The 23,572-nt window shown below is 45.8% G+C and overlaps 1 protein-coding gene across 1 annotated transcript in view; it reads right to left on the bottom strand.

Moving 5' to 3' along the window:
* The window catches only part of Fig4 (FIG4 phosphoinositide 5-phosphatase), a 115,786-nt gene that overhangs the window by 17,912 nt on the left and 74,302 nt on the right, over positions 1-23,572 (bottom strand). The window contains exon 22 of the mRNA XM_048424991.3: positions 19,458-19,544. Within this exon, the coding sequence (XP_048280948.1) occupies positions 19,458-19,544 (87 nt within the window). The remainder of the gene's footprint in view (positions 1-19,457; positions 19,545-23,572) is intronic.

Genomic DNA, 23,572 nt, shown 5'->3' with positions numbered 1-23,572 from the left:
TCTACCTGCTCCACTGACGCCCCTGGCAGGCCTTGCTCTCCTTGGAGATGGTGAGCCCACCGCAAGAGTCCAGCTCTTATCTCCCTTCCCGATAGCGTTATTTTCCTTCACCCCCACAGCATCTGGGAGCAGACACAGTCTTTGTTTATAGGTTACTAGGTCACACGAAGCCTCCTGTGGACCTGATAAAAGGAGTTGTGCATGCCCAGAGACCTTGGACTTTTAAGCTCTACTATAACAAAGAGGGGGCAGCTGGGTGCCTAGAGGGACAGACTGTGACAGAGCAGATCAGATTCTCCAGTACTGACTTGAACTCTCCTTCCAGTATATGGAGTTCACTGACAAGGAAAAGGAAAACTAAAAGGAACCCCCCTCAACAAAAACCAACCATCCCAGACTCCCTTGGCATCTGGCTTCAAAATGCAACCATGTTTTTTTTACTTGGTGTGAATGCACCAAGCATTCACAAGGTGCTTGGATTTGCAGCTCTGTGGTACAGGAAGAAGTGTCTATTTTGTATATGGAGGCAACGGTGATTGCATTCTTCATGTGGCCAGAACAGCAGCAACTGTCTGAATATGGTTGAGGAGGCTGTGTTGGAGCCAGCAGCAACTGTGCCTGCTTGCAGCCCCACTGACAGCATGCATGCCGTGCAGTTCGGGGGTGACTCTTGGAAACTTACTCTGCAGATTGCTTCTGCTGCCCCCCAATGATCCTGAAACCCCAGACTAACTCACTCTCTCTTCACCCCACTAGAGCGCATCACTCTTTCTGCAGCTGACTCCTGCCCATAAGGGCCAGCAGGAGGGTAAAGTACACCCGGCCCCAGGCCTCTTATGGCTGCTGAAGCAGGTACCAGATTGTGGCGGCTCCCAGCTTTCAGCAGGCACACATTCAGGTGGCAGTGACAGTACTTATATGCAAGCCACAGTCACTGGTATTTTTGATATTAGTCTTATATTCTCTTCTTGAGAACTCTAAAATAAAAACGTCATTTGTATTCTTTTATGGAACTTTTAGTGTTAGAGAAATGAGGAGTGATGATTCTTCTGACCTGAGTCAGGTAAAACACTTCCAATTTACGATGCAGTTTGTGAACAGTATGGCTTCCCTCCCATGAACTGGGCATGTATAAATATGAACATGGCTTCTCTACTTCTGCCATGCTTATTATAAATGCTGGGGAGGTGGGCAACGATATTTTGCTGTGTTGTTTCTGTGGGTTCTAACCAGACATTCAACAGCTATTTAATGAGAAAGTGCTTGGCTCCGAGCCTGCAGGCAGCAGCCCTACAGGCAGCAGGGGTGGGTTATCTTGCACAGTGCTGGTCTGTTCAGAGGATGCTTTTGACAGCAAAGGACAGGTGGCATCAAGCAAACGATGTTTTCAAAGGGTAAAGTGTGGGACTGCTCCGCTGCGGAGCTCTGTCCTACCTCAGGGCAGTGGGCCACTTCGGAAGCTCCGACCTTTAGGAGTTTTGTTCCTTTTGCCCTTGCTTTCCTGGAGCAGCAGCAGGCATAGCCTGTCGCTCCTAGAAATATGAACCAGTGGGTTGCAGAAATGGCCACGTCTTGCCTGTCACGTGCATGTGACAGACTCCTGCTTGGTTTTTTGTTTTTTGTTTTTTGACCCCAATTCCAATAAACTATTATTTAAGGCCATCTTGGTTTAAAGAATTGCTAACAGTGCATGGAGATTTTTTTCTCTTTTCTTTTCTTTTTTTGCTATCAATGGCCAGTAAGTTATCGTCAGCTAGATCCCAAACTTCATTCCCACCTAATGTCTTCCTTGTCCCAGAACAATGCCCAAGAGACATCACAGCCACCAGGACTCCTCAGGCTTCTCCTGTCAGTGGTTGGCCTTGACAGCCCTGGAGCACACTTCACCGACATCCATTTAAAGGTCCTCTGTTCACGTAAAAGAGAACAAGGTCCACAAACAACTGAAGCAGGGTAGTTATGGAGCTATGAACTTTCAAGACAGAACAAGCTGCCATAACTGCCACTCTTGTGGCTCCCCCCAGTGAGTCGCTATCTAGGGTGGAATTCTGGGTGCTCTGTGTACATCCAGACAACTGAGGAAAATTCTCCGAAGGTTCACTGGAGTCCCCACTCCCCTACTGGCTGAACAGGAGACTGAAATGTACAATTATACAATGTACAGGTCTCCAAGATTCATCCCAGGGATACTGGCTCTAGCAAGATGGCCTTAACATCTAGATTTTGCATCCTTTTTTTAAATAGAGGGTTCTTTTTGAATTTAGAAACTTATAAAGAAAACATGGTCCACAAGTGGTATTATCAACATGAGTAAAACCATAAATGGAGAAATTAAGAGAGTAGCCCGAGTCCCAAATGGAGACAGAGTTCCCTCCCTGCAATCACATAGGGAACCATGTTCTAGGGACACTTGAAGCACTCAACAAGTTTACATGATGGTTTGAATAAGACTAGCCCCCATAGGCTCATATATTTGAATGCTTGGTCACCAGGGTGTTGGAAAGGATTGAAAGGATTAGGAGGTGTGGCCTTGTTGGAGGAATTGTGTGCTGGAGGTGGGCTTTGAGGTTTCAAAAGGAAACATTAGGCTTAGTGTCTCTCTGTCTGTCTCTGTCTCTCTCTCTCTCTCTGTCTTTATATCTCTCTATCTGTCTCTCTCTCTCTCTGTCTCTCTCAGCATCCCCCCCCACCTATGGATCAGGATGCAAAGCTGTCAGCTATTTCTCCAGCACCATGTCTACCTGCATGCCACCATGTCTCCCACCATGATGATAATGGACTAAGCTTCTGTAACTTAAACTTAAACTGTAAGCCAGTCCCTTAATTAAATGCTTTTTTTTTAAAATAAGAGTCACCTTGGTCATGGTGTCTCTTTACAACAAGAGGACAGTGATTAAGATACCCTGCTACTTCAGTATAACCAGATCTCTGGAATCCAAGACTTTGGGAGACGTTTAATTGTGGTGAAGAGGATGCCTGCTCAGTACTAAAACTCAGCCCAGAACCACAGGGCCATGCTCCTGCTTTCCTTCCTCCCTCCTACACAAACCAGTTCTAAAGCCATCCCACAGGCAGATGTCTGCATAGGGAGGCAGCCTCTGACAGCCTGGGGGTGCCAAGACCCAGGTGGCATGAAGGCACACACTGGAGTGGGTACTGGGCCTATCTAAGAGGAGAAAGACATTTCTAAGGCTGACATCCATAAAGGGAGTCACAGAACTGAATGGAGGGTACCTACCTGTACTGGGGACAAGACTGGATGAGGGGTGGTGGGAGATTAATTACATAGGGAGACTCATCAAATGAGCACAGTAACGGCAACAGGAGTCAAACGTCTCACCGTTGGGAAGGTGGCTACCAGCATGGAAAGGGGGAAGTCTGGAATAAACTCTGGACTCTTTGTAATTAGAAGCATCATTACAAACCTACAGATATAAATGTATTTTATCTATAATTATAGAGATGTTGGATATTTATATGGGTAATAAAATAGATACATAGTAGATACACATGTAGTTCTGGATGCAGTTGTACGTATCTGTGCACATCAACGTGGCATAGTCTGCTTGAGCGGGCCTGCGAGCAGTAACCCTGCAGTGGCAATAGGTACACCTAGTGCCCAGATCTTGACTTTAATATAATTTTCCAGAAAAAGAATCAGGGACCCTCGGACAAATGACTGATTTCAGGGCTAGGACAGGCAAAGAACACGATGAGCCCAAAGCATCCTGTCCCAGAAACTGGGATGCGCTCTAGGAAAGATGAGAACATGTCCAAAGAACACAGGGGCAGGCTGCAGCAACGCTGGTGAGATTGGGGACAATCTGACTAGCAAAATGAATAATGACAATGATGGATTATGTCCCATTGGATATAATAATTCAAGATCACATAGAGAGGAAAATAAACATGAAAATACACGGTCTGATGAGTAAAAGTTATTTCTAAACTTTGTAGTTACCTTTCTAAAATATTCATTAATTAAAAGAGTAATTTCACAGTAGAAAAGTTCAGAGCTTATTACTTTAACCAAGAAATTGAAATGAACATTATGAGCAAAAGTTTTCTGTCACCCAATGGGATGTAATGGACAGTCACATCACTTGTGTAGTGTTTCTGCTTGTATTCATGATGTACCATAAGCCAACAGACATTTACTCTGCTTTAGTATGGCTACTAGTACGGAACTAGCCCTGAACTTAGGAAAGGCCTCTTGGCTCTGGCTCAAAATCTGTTGCTAATCCACTGGCCGTTACCGCCATCAATTCAAGACTCAACTACATTTGGGAATCCAATACTCTAAGCTCATTGACATGGTTGACAAGATCAGTTTCTCACAGTTGGCAGATGCTTTAGCTATTCCTGTGTCTGTGCATAGGGCTGCTCCCAAGACAAAAGCTTGCTCTCCCTAAACAACTGACCCAACAGATCACTTCCAACCCTAGTCACTTCTGCTCTACACATTTGGGTAATAGTTTGGATTTTAAAACACCCTCAAAGGCCTATATTTTAGAGGCTTAGGTGTGGGAATCCCCTCTGTGTGCTGTGATTACCATGAGTGAAAAAACAAACTGCCTTGGCCTGTTGATAGGACAGAACTTAGGTAGGTGGGGAAGATGAAACTGAATGCTGGGAGAAAAAAAGGCGAAATCAGAGAGCCGTAGAGCTACCAGAGACAGATGCTAGGAATTTTACCGGGTAAGCTACTGCCACGTGGCGATACACAGATTAATGGAGATGGGTTAAATTAATAAAAGAGTTAGCCAGTAAGAAGCTAGAGTTAATGAGCCAAGCAGTGATTTAATGCATACAGTTTCTGTGTGATTATTTCAGGGCTAAACTAGCTGGGTGGCTGTGAAGAACAAGTGGCCTCTCCTTGCTACAAACTTGCAGTCCTAATAGGATGCAGCAGAGACTTGAAGAAAGGTGTTATCTCTGGTAGGAGGCTCTTGGGTAGGGTGGACACATGGCGGGGCCTCTGAGACTTCAGCCCCTTGTTCCTGGAGCAGATCTGCTCTGCCACTATAGCAAAAATACCTGAGATAATTAACTTGTAAAGAGAAAGGTTTTTTTGGGCTCAAGGTCTTGAGAGGTTCCAGTTCATGCTCCATTGCCTTCAGCATAGCAGAACATAATATCGAGAGTGTGGAAGAGCTCTAACCGTTATGGGGTTATGGAGAAACCTAACCAGGGAAACCCCCAGGAGCCCACAAAGATGACCTCAGTTAAGACTCCGAGCAACAGTGGAGAGGGTGCCTGAACTGGTCTTCCATCAATCAGTCAGTTTTCAGAGATGGAAGACAGGGCACACCACTCTCATTGTCTTCCGGGAGCCTCCCATAAAACAGGCTCATTCCTAAGCACCTGTAAAGGATCTGGTGAGATCCGCCCCTACCCAGCCTTAGCCCACCCAGCCTTAGCCCACGCAGCCTTATCCCACCCAGAGCACTTGGACTTTGGCTCTTGCCATCTTATGCTTCTCAGATGTGCCAAGCCAGTTCTTGCCTAGGACTTAGCGTATGTTCTCTCTGCAGTGCACACGTTCCCAGTCATCTCAGAGAAGACTCTCTTTAACTGGATCTCAGGTTAGCTCCTCCAAGTTATCTGCCTTGTGTACACAGCACTCGGAGGCAGAGGCGGGCCGAGCTCTGTGAGTTCCAGGCCAAGCAAGGCTACATAGGGAGATCCTGTCTCAAATAAATGCAAACAAACAAAAATACACAACTTCAAACCAAACCAAACAAACAAAAGACCTAATCTAAAATAGTGTCAGACCATCACTTGCCCCAACAACTCCCTCCCATTTCCTTGGTTTGCGTTTTTCAAGGCATTTATTCCAACAAGAAATTGTCTTATTGAAGAGGCTGCTGATTCATCCTGCACATCCTAGAACAGAAGGACCCTGAAGGACTCAGATCTTTACTGTCTGCCCAGTGACAGAGCAGCACCTGGTACATTGTAAGTGCTTAATACATATCTAACAAATAAGTGAATCACCCATGTTCAGCTTCAAGTTGTTAATAATCCTAGTTCTTAGCCTTGTTGCTGTGGTCACAATAACTATACATTTTTAGAAAGTACTTTTATTCCAGATCACATTGTTCAAACTCAGACCAAATGAAGAGAGGCCACAAGACTGCCACAGCAATGCGGCCTCCACTTGAGCATCTGCATAATGCAACGTATGACTCTCAAAGACCGAGACTCCCATCACCAGGGATAATGCTAGCTATTGCTAAGACTTTCTCTTCAGGAATCTTAAATCTTCATCCTGATACGTTCCACTTACTGGTACCCAAATCAACTTAAAAACTCTGCTTTACCTCACCATGATTCAAGCATTACATAAGGAGATGATCACATGACTTCTAATCCTCTTCTCTGAGATAAGTGTTCTGGGCTATCTCAATATGAAAAATTAAATAGCACTGGGCATGATAAAGGGCTGCAGAATCCTAGTAGCCTGGTTTGAAAAAAATAAAACCTCCCTGCACATCTTATCTGAGAGCTACAGTACGTGTGTCCTTGGGCTTTCAGAGAACAGTCTCATTTCTCAGGGCTGTCTTGCTCCCTCTGGAACAGACTGTTTCTCTATCTCGCCCTCTTTCTGATACTGAGTGAGCAGGAGCATGCGCAGCCTCCTGGAGCCTTATCATGTTCCAAACACATTTGCGCTCTGTATTTTCACTGACGAATACATTTTACATTTTAATAAGACGAGAGAAGACTCACACGATGTAATGGTTCACTAATGAGTTTTGTGGCACGGGCTCTTTGCTGAGGGCATTAAACAATTTATTTCATGAACCTCCTGCTAGTGAAAAGCCACTTTCGATGGTCTGCGCCTCTGGGCTTTCACTGCATTCTTGGTGCAGGAGGGTGGGCAGCTTCTGTGGTTAAATGGACAGCGTTTAGTGAGGATCTACATCCTCCGCTGTGTCCTGCATGAGAGTAAGCATCAGCGGATATCAGACAGGCAGGGACACAGTTCAGCAATGGCAGTCGTGGGACCACATCCCAGAATCATGTTGCCTTTCTTAATGAACACTTAGGCAAATGAATGGCCAGTTAACTGGCCAAGCATAAAGGGTGTGTGTGTGGGGGGGGTGTGGGTGGGTGTACATGCGCACCGCAACTCACTCTGGTGGCCTTAGTATATCCATGCACTCTAAATTAAACAACTTTCAGCCACTCACAGGAAGTCATGCGGTGGCAAGGTTGGCATGTGACCCAGTTCTGTCTGCTGGGACACAAGAACAGGAAGTGTTGCGGTGCAGGTTCTGGGACTCCTTGTTCCTGAGCGAGAGAAAGAAGCACTCGCCTCTCTGAGGCTGCAGGAGGCCGTGACAGCACCCCAGGACCACACAAAGCTCCCAAGTCCACTCTGCGGGTGACCCTGCCTCCGGCCTTTTAGGGAAGAGAATAAATGACATTAATGTTTGAGTCAGCTGAACGCACCCTAAAAGGCCCAGGGAACTTTGGGAGAAACCCAATAAACAAAATACTTGCTTTCTTTGCTCCTTAAACAAGTGTTTGTTTGTTTGTTTGTTTTGTTTTAAGTGTGGAAACAAATGAACAGTTCTACCGTCAGCTAGGATGTCGTTTGGTTGGAAGGTGCATCCTCATGGCCTTTTAGATAATCTTGGATATTTAGAGCGATCACAACAGAATCTGACAAACGCTTCAAAGGTTTGCAACACAGGACTGAAACTGTACAGACGGACAAACTGTTCACGCTCGCATCTAAAATCCATTGCTCTGTCTCGAACCTGGAGTATAGTTTTTCACCTACACGTGATTTTTTAACAGCCTGTATTAAAACCCATTGAGCTCTGACAATCTTCCAAATGGCAGGCAGCAGGTCTTACTGTAACAGTATTAAACTCTCAGGTGTTAAGACTCACTTCTACTCCTATCAGGGAACTCTGTACAGACTGTATGTGATGCCACAAGCACACGTTCAAAACCTGCTTTCCACTTGACAATAACCCTGTTATTGGTAAGCAATACTGTTGACTCTTTTCCTTAAAACAAAAGCTTATTTGCTAATTTTTGTGGCAGTGTACCCAAATACCCAGGCCCGGAGAACCAGTTTGCTGTCAGTCATTTCCAGAGGTTCTGGGAAAAGTGTGGGGGGGTGCTGCTCACGACTTAGACCATTGCACAAGTCCTTTGCCCTCAAGACAAGCACACCACCGAGGAGGGGCCATACTACTTTACGTATACGTACTCCCCGTTGGTCACACACAGTCCCTGAGAGTCACTTTCACAGGCTACTTAACAATTTTTACTAATTTATTAAAGACTTACTTAAGCATGGGTGACATTTCTCCTGCCATTTTCATTCACCCTCTCCCTTCTGTCTCCAGTCCCCTGTAGTCGGTGTCTGAGAGGTTTCACATCTTGATCTCAGAGCAAGGCCCACGCAAAAGGCCTTGGAGCCCCTTGGGATCTGCAGACTGCTGTCTGAGGACCGGCTCTTTCCATGTCCTCCTTTCCTTCCTCTGGCGATGAACTGCAGCGTTTCTATGGACACAAGCTACTCACCCTCCGCGAGTTCGGCCGTACCCTCCAGCCCTTACCACAGCAAATGCTGGGCTCTACTCACTTGGCTCAAGTCTCAGAGAAATAGATTTGCAGCTCAGTTCATCGCTCAGAACTTCTATAACCCTGAGTAAACACGCAACTCTCTCTAGACTGCTTTTCTTAGAAAATTCAGAGGATTGAATCTGGTATCTGCAGGAATCTTCTGCTTCTCAGATGTGCACGCACTCACGCAAGCATGCATGCACGCACGCACGCATACACTCACTCAGGCACGCACGCATGCACACACTGAATATCAAAGAACATTCCGAAAACACCATCTTGGAATTCTCCCCCAAGTCTGGCTGTATCATGACGCTCTAGAAGTCACTGGAAGGCTAGAAGGCTTGGACAGAAATCAGTAAGTGAAGACTTCAGATGCTAGCTACTGAGAGCTTTCTCATGGGAAAGATCCAAGATTCCTGAAGTAAGACGAAAATCAAACCAAAGGCTACAAGGACACAAGAATTCACCCACTAAACAACGCCTTCAGCAATCACAGCAGCAGGTCTTACCAGAGCTACTCACTGTGTGTGAGGGAAGCAGAGTCTTGAGGCTGGCCTGGGAAGCTTTGTGTGTCATTTTATACATAGTGCCAAAAAGACACATCACAGGCTCTCCTTCTTTCTCCTAGACATTTTCTGATGCTTCCAATATCACTAGATCCATTTTATTAACTCTATTTTATTATAAGAAATAAATTCAGTTGAGCACACTAACTTTATTTTAGTTCAATTACTTTCTATTTTCAAACTCTACCACACAGGAAGAGCACTTCAGACATTTATCTCCTGAAATAAACCTCAGCACATTGTTTCTAAGAACAAATATACTATTCTGAAGTATGATACCTAAAAAACTTCAATTTATTTTATTTTGACATTAAGTAATGGGTTTCTAACATAATCATAAAACATAAAACAAACTGGTTGAAAAAGTCATGGGGCCCCACCCCTAGACAAAAAAATTACAGGCAGGAAGAAATGCTCAGAGAGGAAGAATTTGTCTTTTGTGGGCAAGAACCCAACATCAAGCGGTCAACTCTAAAACCATACACACATAAGCAACACTAAACTGACTCAGCAGGTTATACACACACACACACACACACACACACACACACACACACACACACACGTATGTGTAGTGGCATTTCAAATGTATTTTGATAAATACAGACTGCCTGAAGATCTGAGTCAATCCCACTAGTCAGCCTTACAGACCAGATTATGGTAACACACACCTTTAATCTCAGTAGCCACACTAGTTGCCACAGAAACTGGGTAGTGCATGCCTTTAATCCCAATGGTGTACACCTCTAATCCCAGCCCTAGAGAGGACTGTAAAATGGGGAAGACAGCTCTCAGACACACAGTCTCCTGAGATTTCGGAGGCAGGATCGCCATTTCAGACTGAGGTTGAGGTAAGAGCCAGTGGCTGGCTGCTTTGCTTTTCAGATCTTCAGGTTGAAGCCCGGTTTCTGACCCTGAGTTAACCGTGCTTCACGTGTGTATATAGTTGTGCGTTTATATGTGTGTATGACAGTATTAATTAAAGACAAAGAAGCCATGAGTTTAGAGGGGATGGCTTTGGAGGGATGAGAAGAAGGGGGAAACTGATGGGATTAAACAATAATTCAAATTATAGTTTACAAAAAGAAGTCTACCTGGTCTCAATTATCTTTTCATTATGGATAAAGACAGGATACTGTTTATTAAGACATCCGGGGTTCATTTGGCATTTGGTTACATCACACACACAGAAGAGAAACTGTGGCTGTAAAGTAGGTGTCACAAGGGGATAGAAACAGGTTTGACCTCGACACCGCCACTCATCCTACTGAGATCATAACACACATTTTCTAATTCATAAAGTCAAAGTGCTCCATGTGCCTGGGAACGGACAAAAGCAAACAGGGAAACTATGGTTCTAGTCTATGCAGACTGCTCACAGGACGTTAAAAACTGGTTACAATGTAGAAGAGAATTCTGCCATTAAAAGCCTCAACAATTTGTTAGCTGTGGGAAATAAAATATCAGAAAATGTGTGGCCCGTTTTACTCTGCCCTGCTAATGTAACAGTTGAGTCAACTAACGACAGTCACAATTTCTCCGCAGAGAACAATCATGAGACACCGGCTAAGAGCTCTGAGCTGCAGAGTCTAAAACGGAAGATAAAGTGCAGTAAGATCAAAGCTTACAAACGTGGGTCACCATCTACCACACATTTCAGTGTGCTTATCTTGGCATTTCTCCCTCACAAGTGATTGTGTATAATATCTCTAAAACAGGGGTACAACTACCTGCAGCCACGCACTATCCAGACTGAAACTGACACCATGCATCAGGTACCACTCTAGGGACTGGGGTTACAAACCAGACGAAATTGCCCTCAACCAGCTTGGTATTTCCCACTTGCTTCTGAATCAACCTGTCACATGCATCATCAATTTACTAAGGACTTTCTGTCCTTATAAGAATGGGGGAGGGGGTAGATAGAAGCATGGTTTAACCATGAAAACATGTAATGGGTTTCTGATGTTACTCCACAAGCTTCCTTATGAGAGCATAAGAAAAAGGAATAATAACATTCAAATATTAAACATGGGAAATTACATAATAAAAAAGACTTGCTGGCAAATTTTAAATATAATTAGACTTAATGAGGTTGGTGCTTTTTTTAAAAAAAAAGTCATGCATAAAAGATTGCAGAAATGCTGAGTCACACTTAAGACTGTACAGCCATGTGCACATGTGAAACGAATGCATACTACTGTCTTCTGCCCACACCATGTGCACATGTGAAACGAATGCATGCTACTGTCTTCTGCCCATACCATGTGTACATGTGAAATGAATGCATGTTATTGTCTTCTGCTCATACCATGTGCACATGTGCAACAAATGCAAGCTACTGTCTTCTGTCCACACCATATATACACGTGAAATGAATCCATGCTACTCTTTTCTGCCCACACCATGTGCACATGTGAAATAAATGCATACTACTGTCTTCTGCCCACTCCATGTGCACATGTGAAATGAATACACACTACTGTCTTCTGCCCACACCATGTGCACATGTGAAATGAATACATGCTACTGTCTTCTGCTCACACCATGTGCACATGTGAAATGAATACATGCTACTGTCTTCTGTCCACATTTTCTCTTAACTAGGAAGACTTTTCCCTCGAGCTGGAGAAACCAAGGCCACAAGCACATCATACCTGGACACTCGTCTATTTGAACAATGGGAATGGGTGTCAGGAAGGCACGGAGACACAATCACCCCATTTGACCCAAATCATTCCACACACCCACCACATACAAAATGACAGTTATCCAGCCAACTAACAAAATAGCAAAATAATAAGCCATGGCAGATGCGGTTCTTACATACAAAGCTAAACATCCCACAGTAATATCCCTGTGTGGCCTTTTCAGATACCAAATCTGTTCTCTCAGTGCACAGTAAAAAGACAGTGTTTTGTAGACTCCAACTATATCATTAAACCATAATAAATTCTTTATCAATGATATAAAGATTTTTTTCACTTTAATGTGATCACTGATCCCTAGGAAAAATTAAAAACGTGTCTATTTACTGTAGGTCTTTTAAGAGAAAGCAAGAAATGATTTTTAAATTCAAGTACAGAAAACTCTCCTGAATTCCCGAGTCTCTTTAAAGCTTTTGGGGGGACAAGCATGTCCTCTGGATGCCCTGTTACTTGAGGAAACTCATCAACTTAGCCCCAGACTTGCACCTACTGTTTCCTGGCTATCCTGGCAACACACGGCTTTATCTAGTCAACCACAGTATGAAACATCCCTGAGCTACATGGGATGGCAGATGCCTGTGATCCCAGCATTTGATACAGCGTCTGGTACAGGAAGATCGTAAGTGGTGGCTAGCCTGGGTTACAAGACTGAGACTGTCCCCACACCGAGAACAAATAACAGCATACTACTCCTTAGCCGTGTAACCCCGCCCTTGGTACTGGGTACAAAACCTGGGGCCCTCTGCATGCTGGGAAGAGCTGTACCTTGACTCCAAGCCTCAGCCATCTTTTCATCTTGTTTGAGACAGGGTCTCACTAAGTTACATGGGTCAGCCTTGACCCCACCGCAGCTCAGGCCAGCCCTGAGCTTGTAATTCTCTTGCCTCAGCCTCCCGGCAGCCAGGATTGTTGGCCTGCGCCACCAGGCCCTGCTCCCCTTCTCTACTTGGGGTGCCAGTATCCCACTGCACTGCTCTCCCTGCCCTGATATATTGATTAGTTAGTTAGTTATTCCTGATTCAAATCCGATCTCTGTTTCCAAAGTGACCTTTCTAAACGCAAACATATGCACACCACTCTCCCGATGACACCGCAGCTTTGAAGTGAAAGCCACACTGCATCCCCCAGGCTCTTCCAATTGCGTCCCCGCATGTGTGTTTCTTGGCTTCTCACTACCTTGTTGCATTAGATGCACAGAATTCCTTCTGGGGACTTCCTATGGTTCAAATGTGGCTTGAACTGACCCCCCAATACCTCCCCCCAAGAAACACACATGGCTCATGTGCTGGGGAGCCTGATTCCCTGGTGTTGTGCTATCCTGGATTCTTAATGTGGCATTGAGGTGGTGAAGTTTTTAGGGGGGGGGCCAGAGGAGGGGCAGCAAAGATCTTATAGCAGGATGAATGATGTCTCAGTGAGTGAGCCTGGCCTTTCCCTTGTCTCTCGGGTCCTGTGTCACCAAGTGAACTCCCTCACTTCCTGTCACTGTGATGTCTGCCATAAGCTCCTCCCCAGAGCTGACCAGTCACTGATGCCACGCTTCCAAGTCTTCAGAACTGTGAGCTAAATAATCTGCTTGTCTTTAGAGTGTGTCCCTCGAATTATTTCGTTACACTAATACCAAGATGGCTAAGACAGTCTCTCCAAACAGCACACAGGAGAGGGGTCAGACCACACACCTAAGCCAAGGACCACTGGGGACCGCATATGAACCTGTGCAGGTACCAACTCATGGTCTATCGTATCCCTCAAACAAGAGAGCCAACAGAATAAAAATTTAAAGTCTCAGACATTCTACATACCTTAAAAGTTGGCAGCAGGAGTCGCCACAGCTCCAGCATAGTTGGCTACGCTTGGGACCCTTCAGCACAGCCTGCCTCTGAAGCATCAACGGCTTTACCTTGTTTCCTTCAATCTGACCTTCCAAACAGTAGAGGACACTATTGCATGGATGTCACATGAAGACACACTATTTTCTCCCCTGGCCCTCTGCCTTCTCAACTCTTGCCATTTTCATCTTGACTTTAATCTCCTGCTTCCTGCTCATCCCTGCCCTCCACCCGTGTCAACTCCTGGGACATAACAGGAGCGTATTTTCCAAAGCTTCCAATCACTGTGCCTGTGAATCTACCATGCTTTATTTTGTTCTTAAATTCAGAAACAGGGCGAATTTTCTTTTAATTCATGTAGTTCAATAAGTGTGAAGCACCTGGAATGTTGAGACAGGAGGATTGCTGTAAGTTTGAGGCTATTGTAGCCTACATATTGACCTCAAAGAAAGCTTGTGCTATAGAGTAAGACTGTCTCAAAAAAAGACACCTACACACATACACACTAAATAAAATGTAATAATCCTTTTCAGTGTACTCCCAAGCTACTCTATTTTTAATACAACATTTTAAATTTGTTCTTTGTGAATTTCATATATACATATGATACATATTGATTCTATTTACTCCCCATTGAACCCACCAACTCTTCCTTGATCATCCCCCAAATTTATGTTCCTCTGCCAATTTCATTCTCTCTCTTACTTCTTATACTGGAGTCCAATTAATGCTGCTCATGTATTCATGGTGTCGGGCTATTCACAGACACAAAGTCAACCTACTGTGGACCACATCCCTTAAGAAAACTGATTCTCTTCCATTAGCAGCCATCTACTGCCATCTCAGCTAGGGGCAGGTCCTGGCAAACCCCTCCCTAACCACGCTGGGATGCAGGACTGGCTGTTAGCAGCTCCTCAGCTAGGGGCCTTAGCGGATCCCTCCCTAACCATGCTGGGATGCAGGACTGGCTGTTAGCAGCTCCTGGGATGCAGGAATGGCACAGTGAGAGCTGCTCTGAGTGCATGGCTGTGACACCATGTTGAGTCCAGAAGAACACTGTCTTGTCTCGGTCTCCCTAGACCTCTGGCTCTTACAATCAATCTGTGTGCCACCCCTTTGAGATGCTCACTGAATCTTGGGGTGTGTGGGTGTGACAGAGATGTCCCACTATGGCTGAGCATGGCACAGACCTCTCTGCACTTTGGTTAGTGAAAGGGTTTTTTTCTAATAGCCAAATATATACCGGAGAAGATGAAGAGATAAAATTAAGATGGAGGAGAAAAGAGGAAATAAGATGAGGCCGAAAATGAATGAGAGAGGCACAGAGAGAGATTAACTGTAACAGAAAACTACAGAGAAAAATCAGAGAGGGCTAAAGGACAGGAGGAAGCAGGTAGAGACAGGGGGCAAAGGGTGGGCGGGGCAGAGAATGGGGCCCAGCATCCTTGGGCTGAGCCTTTATTACCCATGATCTCCCCCCACCTGTGGCAGAATTAACAGACACATCAACCATCACTGCCTCTCAGCTGCTTTAACCTTACGGTCTCTGAGGACTAGACCTATTTGGTAGAAATAATAAAGTTACTCATGAAGGATAAAATGCTTCCTGGGAGGAAGGGGATTGGACAGGGTCCCAGACGTGGGAGAAAGGGAATAAACTTCATCATATACATGTATGAAACTGTAAAAGGAAATAATAAAATACTTACATTTTCTACAAACGGAGGTGGAAAATGATTCACAGAAAACTAGATGCAACTTCTGGAGGGGGGGGGTGGCCCAAGGGGAGGCCATGGGGAGCTACTGAAGTAGATCAAGAACTACAGTTGAGTTACTTCTGTCACTGGGAAGAGCCTGCCTCCCCTGAGTGCCAGGCTGTGAGTTATCCTTCAGGATCCATGCCATCTCATAAGCCTAAAACTTGCATCCTTACCTTGCATTACATTTCTCCTTTCCTGCACTAGAAGAACCCGAAGCCAGACAGCATCCACACAGAGGCTATGCCTTGTATTTGGACCCATTTCTCAGAAGCAATTTTTAATGAGCAATGTATCCTCCTGGAATACGTATGCCACAGAGCGGCATGCACTTAGAACACACATGTACATCCTCCTGGAATGTTTACACCACAGAGCAGCAGGCACTTAGAACACACATGTGCATCCTCCTGGAATGTGTACACCACAGAATAGCAGGCACTTAGAACACACATGTGCATCCTCCTGGAATGTGTACACCACAGAGCAGCAGGCGCTGAGAATACACATATGCATCCTTCTAGAATATGTATACCACACAGCAGCAGGCACTAAGAATACACGTGATCATGTCTTTTTCCTACCACTGATTGACAGTTTAGCATAAAAACTCCCAGAGCATTTGCAGGGGTGTGTGAAAATGGCAGCATGCTGGTCTTGCACAGAGAGGCACACCACCCATCCTTACAGCACCCTAATTGCCAAGCAAGGCAAGTCCCATTTAGGGTCTTTCACTTCTGCAAGCATCGCTGGTACAGTAGCAAGGGAGAAAGGGACAAGGCTGAAAGGCTGGTGATGCTCACTTCTTTCACAACTCAGCAGGGAACAAAGAAACAAGGGCAAATGAGGGGGAAAGAGAAGATGGGTACACCTAAGAAGTGTTCAATGGGGGCCAAGGAGATGATGAAGCCAGAAGGATGTGGAGGACCTCATACAGACTCTGGGAGCAGGGGGGAGGATGTGGACTGGGGGTTAGTATAGTTCAATGAAAAGTTAATAAGCATCCAACTTAAGATCTGTTACAAAGATTGAGAGAATAGAGTCAGGATACCCTCTGAGTAACCTAGCAGGTCTCCAATAACTCAGATATTTATCCCAGAAGTCTCAGTGTCACTGTGCAATGAGGATGTTTGTGTGTGCATATGTGTGTGTGTGTGTGTGTGTGTGCATGTGTGTGTGTGAGAGAGAGACACAGAGAGAGAGACAGAGACAGAGAGAAACAAAGGTATAATTTCTTAAACCTTAACAAGACTCAAGGGAAACATAGTGGAAACATAGGAGACACAGGTATCTACAGACCCTGGTAATGCTACAAGACCAAAGTGTAGACTGTTAATGCTAATAAACCTCCATTTCTACTCCAGGGGTTAAAAAGGCAGCTGCAAGCTCTAAACGTTTGTAGCTAAGAGGCAGACACCATGGGTACCAGAAGCAGCTTGGGCAAGTTACAACATCTGCATTGACTTCAGTTTCCCACTCTGTACAGTGGGCATCATAAAATCTACTTCCTCAGGTTTCTCTGGGAATTGAGTCAATACAGGCTAAAGCACATAGGACAGAGGCCATCTCACACTGAATGGACAGTAAAAAGGTGACGTCATTCTTCCTGGTTACCAATCATATACTCAGGGGGGCTGTGAGTCAGAAAGCTGACACACAACAGTTTGTGTATTTGTGCTGGCAACCCAGACAACTGCCCAGTGCAGGTTTAGCGTGAACCTCTAGGCACGTTCTGCAAGGTCTCGGGGGAGTATCTAGCTATCCCATCCAAGTTTCTGTATCTACAATTTAGAACACCTTCATGCCACGGACTTCTTGAAAGTTTTTATTGGTGAAACTATATTTAACATTTGCTATTGTAACTTCTCTCTACTCTAGAAAATGAAAGCTGGGAGGCCTCAGAAATTCAGGAAAAACCAGGGTTGAGCAAACACGGAGAGGCATATGAACTTAAAGTGAGCTTGTCATCATTTTAAATGTACTGGAACCTAAGCTGCAGGAGAGGAGGCTTCAAGGTCTCACACAAGCCTAGCTTCTGCTGGGTTGGGCACAGTTCTAGAGATCTAAAAACGAACCGTTGACATTTTCAGAACCTGGTTATGGAGTTTCAGTTTAAAGGGCACACACACAACCCTCTCCAAAACCATGCGTGGCAGTTGCCATGACAGCAGAAGGCGGCACCTACCAAGCCTTTGTTATCCTGCTGAAGATGCTGTACAAAAACATGCTCATGGTAGACTCTTGACTAATTGAGTGGGAAAGGTTAAAATACATTTCTGGATCCACACGGGTTTTGCCTGTGCTGGACTCAAGAGAGCATGCTGGTGTGTTAATAAGTAAGTAGGTAGTAAGTAAGATAAATAGTATACCTAAGGCTGAAAAACAAGGAAGATGTGTTTGTTCCTTTCCCTTTGTCATCGTCTCCTAAGAAGCCACATCTTACTATTCTAATGGAATGGTTGGAATCACACAACTTAGCCACCCAAGTCTTCTGCTCCATTACTTTTCTTCTTTGTCTTGTTGATTTCAACTCAGACTTCCAAAGGTTAAGTAGCTATAGTGAAGAAAACTGGCTTCTAACTGAGTTGATAGGCTTCCCTTGCCTCCAAAATAGAGCGCAAGAAGAGAAAAGACACAGACGGGAGGAAGAAGGGAGAGACGGCACCTCCAGGGGTGTGACGGCCCTACCGCATGCTCTTCCACTCATCAGCCGCCCACCCCCTGGAGCAACACACTCATCAACTGCCCACCCCCGTCGCCACACACCGATGGAATCGATCAAGTTGACTTACGACAGGGAAATGAGCATCTCCTAAATGCCAACAGTGCCAAACGCTGCCCATCCAACCCACCTGAACTCCCACCATGGCCCATCTTATAGAACTCAACAGAGCATGTCTTCCCTGGGAGCCTCTCCTGGTCACAGCCCCACGCTTCATCCTGATTAGCAGTGGAGAGGACCACGATGGCTCCTTACTACACACTTGTTCCAGACACTGTGTGAGCTGTGCTGGCTTCCATCTTGCCACCCTCCTCGGCAGCAGGTGCTATGCCTTTGCAGAGGAGGCACCTCAGTCACGTGGTGTTTTAGATGTATGCTCACTGTAACAGCCCAGCAAGTGGTGTGACCTGAATACAGGTCCAGCAAGTGGTGTGACCTGAATACAGGTCTGTTTAGTTAAGAATTAACTAACCTCCTGTTTAATGCCCATCAAGTTATTGGCAATGATAGGGTCATGTAGTAAGCAGAGCCTAATCCACCCATGCTCTAGAGTGGTGGTTCTCAAACTGTGGGTTGTGACCCCGTTAGCGATCACATATCAGATACCCTGCATATCAGATATTTACATTACAATTCATACAGCAGCAGAATCGCAGTAACGAAGTAGCAATGAAATAATTTTATAGCTGGAGGTCATCAAAACATGAGGAACTGTGTTAAAGGGTCACAGTGTTAGGAAGGCTGAGAACCACCACTCTGGTGGCTCTTGAGGTACACCTGAGGTCTTCCTGGTAGGGGTAGGGTTCATGGAGGGAAGTCAAGGGGTGCAGTTTTAGGCTCCCATCTCCTCTCCGCCACCTCTACCACTGCCCCTAAGACACAGTTTTCAGTAAAGAAAGTGGCAGGAAGAATGCTTTCATGTGTGGAATTATACTAAGCTGGTGACGTGGACATGAGTCCTCACACACGCCCCACAAGTGGCATGGACACAGATTTCCTAAGGATTTGATTTAAGGCCAGTGAGATGGCTCAGTGGGTAAAAGCATTCGTCACCAGGCCTCAGAACCCAAGTTCAATCTCTGGAACCCATATGGTGGAAGGAGAGAGCCGACTCCTCTGTGCTGTCCTCTGACCTCCATATGTGTGTTGTGGTGCATACAGGCATGCGCGTGTGTACGCACATACACACACACACACACACATGCACACACACAAGCACACACCAAAATAAACAAACAGTTAAATGAAATGTAAAAGTTTTCCAAGTTGTACCTAGTACTTACAATTTTATGACACCGTCTGAGCACCTGGAACATGGCTGCTGGCTGCTCCTGTCCTGTTTCTGTTGACTCTGGCCCAGTTGAACAAACCTACAAACACAACGGGTGAGAACAAGCTAAAGAAGGAAGCCCCTGCAATGGGCGCCCCAATAGGAGTGTACTTTCACAACCACAGTGGTGCGGCTGAAGACACCCGTGTGTTTCCATTACCAAAGTGGGAAAATATACAACAAGGAGTGCAGGAGCAGGGGGCTGGACACTTGCAATGAAAGAACAGAGGCCGGCCCTGAGGCAGGGGAGCTGCTCAGAGTCCAAAGCATTGACTCAGTTTCCTCAGGACCTAACAATCCTCTCCCTTCTCTCACTTCCAAGCATACTCCAGCTCCTCCTGCCAATCAAATACAGGAAGCTGATGGGCCGCCACTGCCACATCACCTCTCCCCAGGAAGGTTGAGTGGCATTCACTCAGGCACTAATTCAGACTCCTGACTACAGGTGGGCCATTCCACACACGCCCACCTCCCCTCAGAGATTTGGGGTACTCTTTTCTCCTGTTCCCATTGGAGGTGACAGGGCAGGATCAGGAGCCTATTTCATTTCTATATTTCTGCCGTTTAAAATATTTTCCTTTGATGACTACAGATAATCTTATTATTTATTTTTCAGAAGCTTTCCTGAGGGTCCAGTGCTGCAGGAGCAACAACGATCAGATTCCTGAAGTGCTGCAGACAAATGCCCTAGAGCTCGCTTCCATCTGACAGTAAGCGATGAATTGCGCCCAGTTTTGGAAAGGGTAGGGAATATTATGTAGCTAGCTACACACATTTAAAATTACTCAGATAAAGTACAGTCACTCTCACAATAAAAAAAATAAAATAAAATATTGTGGGGTTGGAGAGAAGGCTCAGTGGGTAGGAACACTGGCTGCTTTTCCAGAAGACCTGGGTTCAATTCCTAGCACCCACATGGTAACTTACAATTGCCTATAACTTGACTTCCAGGGGATCCCAATGCCCTCCTCTGGCCTCCTTGGGCACCAGGCAAGCATGTGGTACATGCACATACATACAGGCAAAGCAGTCGTACATATAAAAGTAAAATTATTTAATTAATAAAGAAAAAAACATTGTTTGCCCATGTATGAGGCTACATGGAATAGAAAGTGTCCAGGTTTGGTTAGGAGAGCAAACCAAAGCACGGGGGAAGTGGAGAAAGAAAACGGAGCAGGGCTCAGTGGGAAGAACAGAACCACAAAACTGAGCGATCTGACGGCTGCTGCTCAATGCAAGAACAAGGAGGAAAACAGGCTGCAGGCCAGGGCCAGCTGTGCCCCGTCCAGTGCCCTGTAGCCCTGAGTGAGCTGTGTCCCTTCCCAGTGCTCTGAGTCAGCTGTGCCCCTTCCAGTGCTCTGTGTCAGCTGTGCCCCTTCCAGTGCCCTGTGGCCCTGAGTGACCTGTGTCCCTTCCAGTACCCTGTGGCCCTGAGTGAGCTGTGTCCCTTCCCAGTGCTCTGAGTCAGCTGTGCCCCTTCCAGTGCTCTGTGTCAGCTGTGCCCCGCCCAGTGCCCTGTGCCCCTTCCAGTGCCCTGTGGCCCTGAGTCAGCTGACTTAAAAGCCATTACTATGCACAAACTCTAGTGGACGCCAGTTAATAGGTGCAGATCTGGGGGTAAGAAAGCCACCTGACAGGTTAGGACAGAACTACACGGGGTCTTTCCCGGCTCTCTGGATCTAAGAAGACACAAAGATAGCTCTAGAGCCAGTTAGGACAAAAGTGGGTAGATGCAGTTCCTCAATATGTCTTGGCCGCCCCAAGACATGGGGGCATAGCTACCCAGTACAGACTTCTGTAGTTTGGATGAAATGTACCCTGCCCAAAGTCCATGCATGAAAAATTTATTCCAGAACAGGACCAATGGGAGGTAGCAGGTAGGTGCTAGGAATCTTAAGATACGGGGTTTAGTCAGAGGTTTTACATCACTGGGGCTATGACTGCAAATAGAGCCTGGGACCCTTGTTTTCTTGGTCTTTTTTGTGTCCCAGCCATGAGATAAACAACTCTGTTTCAGTATGTACTGCCCCATGATGTTTGGCTTTGCCACCAGTTCAAAAGCAACAGGGTCAACTGACCATGGACTGAAACTTCCACATCTGAGAACCACAACAAACATTTCTCCCTAAGCTGATTATCTCAAGTAGTTTTGCTATAGCAGCAGACAGCTGACTCTGCCTCCATCGATGTCTACAGACAATGAGGAGAGCAATGCCCTGCACAGGCCTGTGGAAGAAGGAGTCTGGAAGGGGCAGCGTACCGACAGGAAGGATGGCCAGGGTCCCCTACCCGTTCCCCTTTCACGGCAAGCATCAAGAGTTGAGAGGATCAGAGAGCGAAAAAGCACATTGTCTGAATCACAGGATGTCTCCTGGACTGGTCCCCGAACAGCTCTGTGCTTTTCAACTTTAAAGAGACTGATAATCTCTTTTTAAATCAACTACAGAGGTGTCTGAAGAACAAACAAAACACCATAAATCCTTATGTGAACAGGAGAAGGTTTAACAATGAGACTTATTCCAGCGTGGACTGCCCTGCTCTGTAGCCCTTCCTGCTGGGCAGCCTGCCCTTCAGCCTGCTCAGGCTGTTTCCAGGGATGCTGAGGCTGACAAAGCCTGTCTCTCACTCCTGAAAGGGGACAAATGAAGTAGACCTTAGAGTCTGAATCAGTAAGGGCTCCGGGGGAAGCCATGCCTGAGCCAAACCAAAACAGAACAAAACAAAAAACACACAAAAACAAAACTACTTTTCTTTGTGTTTCAACCGAGCCAACATTTCAGTCCTTGCCACATAGACGCCACACTGCAAGAGGCACTGGTGTTCAGTTGCTGGGTTCCAACACTGCCCTTCCTGCCATGCTGCTTAGGGGCACACTGCAACTGTTTCGTCATGGAGTTCCAGAGAGTGGGCAAGTAGGTAGCGGTGGTTCTGTGCCCGGGCTGAGCACATGTGGCTGTGTTCTAAACAACTGACTTCACTCCTGGTCACAGTGACAGAGGTTTATAAAAGTGCCCAGGTATGAAGGCTGATTTCGGAGCCAAGATATGCCACATAGTGTATGTCTTATGCATCACAGGATAGATTTGAGCAGTCTGAATAAAATCTGCTATTATCCAGGTCAATACATAGTAAAAGAAAATGTCCTCCTTACAAAGAAACTGAGGGTCTGTGCTTGTTTATACTGTAGAATTTATCTAAGGCAAACATATATGAATTTTGTGGGACTATGTTCTCATGGAACATGCAAGTTGTCTGAAGGTTATATATATTAGGCTCAGGAGATGCTTATGGTGGTCTCGCTAGGTTCTTGACGATTTAAGGGTAAAGGATCCCTGGGAAGATCTGAGAACTCCACTGTTTCCCCAGACACACCTAATCCGGCACCATTTCAGGAAATGCCTTTCAGTGGATTCCCGCCTTCCAATGAAATCTGGCTTAACCGCACACACTGAACTGGCACACCTACTCAGCAGTTTCTCCCCATCAGCCACCCAAGGTGCAACGTGAACCTGACATCTTTAGCCTTTAGTACCTAGGATCCAGTTTCCAGGAAGACACTTGGTTGTGTAAACTAAAGAACATAGCTGTGTACTCATCTGGCTTCAACTGGACACGGGCAGTACTGATGTGTAAATGTCCCATAGCCTGTCACTGGGGGCAGCATCTTGTCTTCTAAGCCCCAGTACAAACCAGTGTTCCAGACCTGCATCCCGAGCGAGCAGAACCCATCTCCTGTATCACTGTTTTCTCTTTTGTGGTGGCTCACTTTCTCTGGGAAGCGACAACATCAGCTGAGGAACTGCCTCCATCAGACTGGTCTGCGGGGCATTTTCTTCACTGCTGATGGAAACAGAAGGGCCCAGTTTTCTGCGAATGCTGCTGTGTCTGGGCAGGTGGCCCTGGGTTGTGTAATAAGGTAGCTGAGCGAGCTTCTAAGAGGCATTCCTCCACAGTCTCTGCTCCTGTTCCCATTTCCAGGTTCCTGCTTGAGTCTCCATCCTGACTTCCCTCAAGGATGGACTATGGCCTGCAAGCCAAATAAACACTCTTTCTCAAGTGGGTTTGCTC

This window comes from Myodes glareolus, chromosome 1 (assembly GCF_982192425.1).
Source record: "Myodes glareolus chromosome 1, mMyoGla1.1, whole genome shotgun sequence".
NCBI lineage: Eukaryota > Metazoa > Chordata > Mammalia > Rodentia > Cricetidae > Myodes > Myodes glareolus.
The sequence above is the reverse complement of the archived record's forward strand: the minus strand, read 5'-3'. Positions and strand labels throughout refer to the sequence as shown.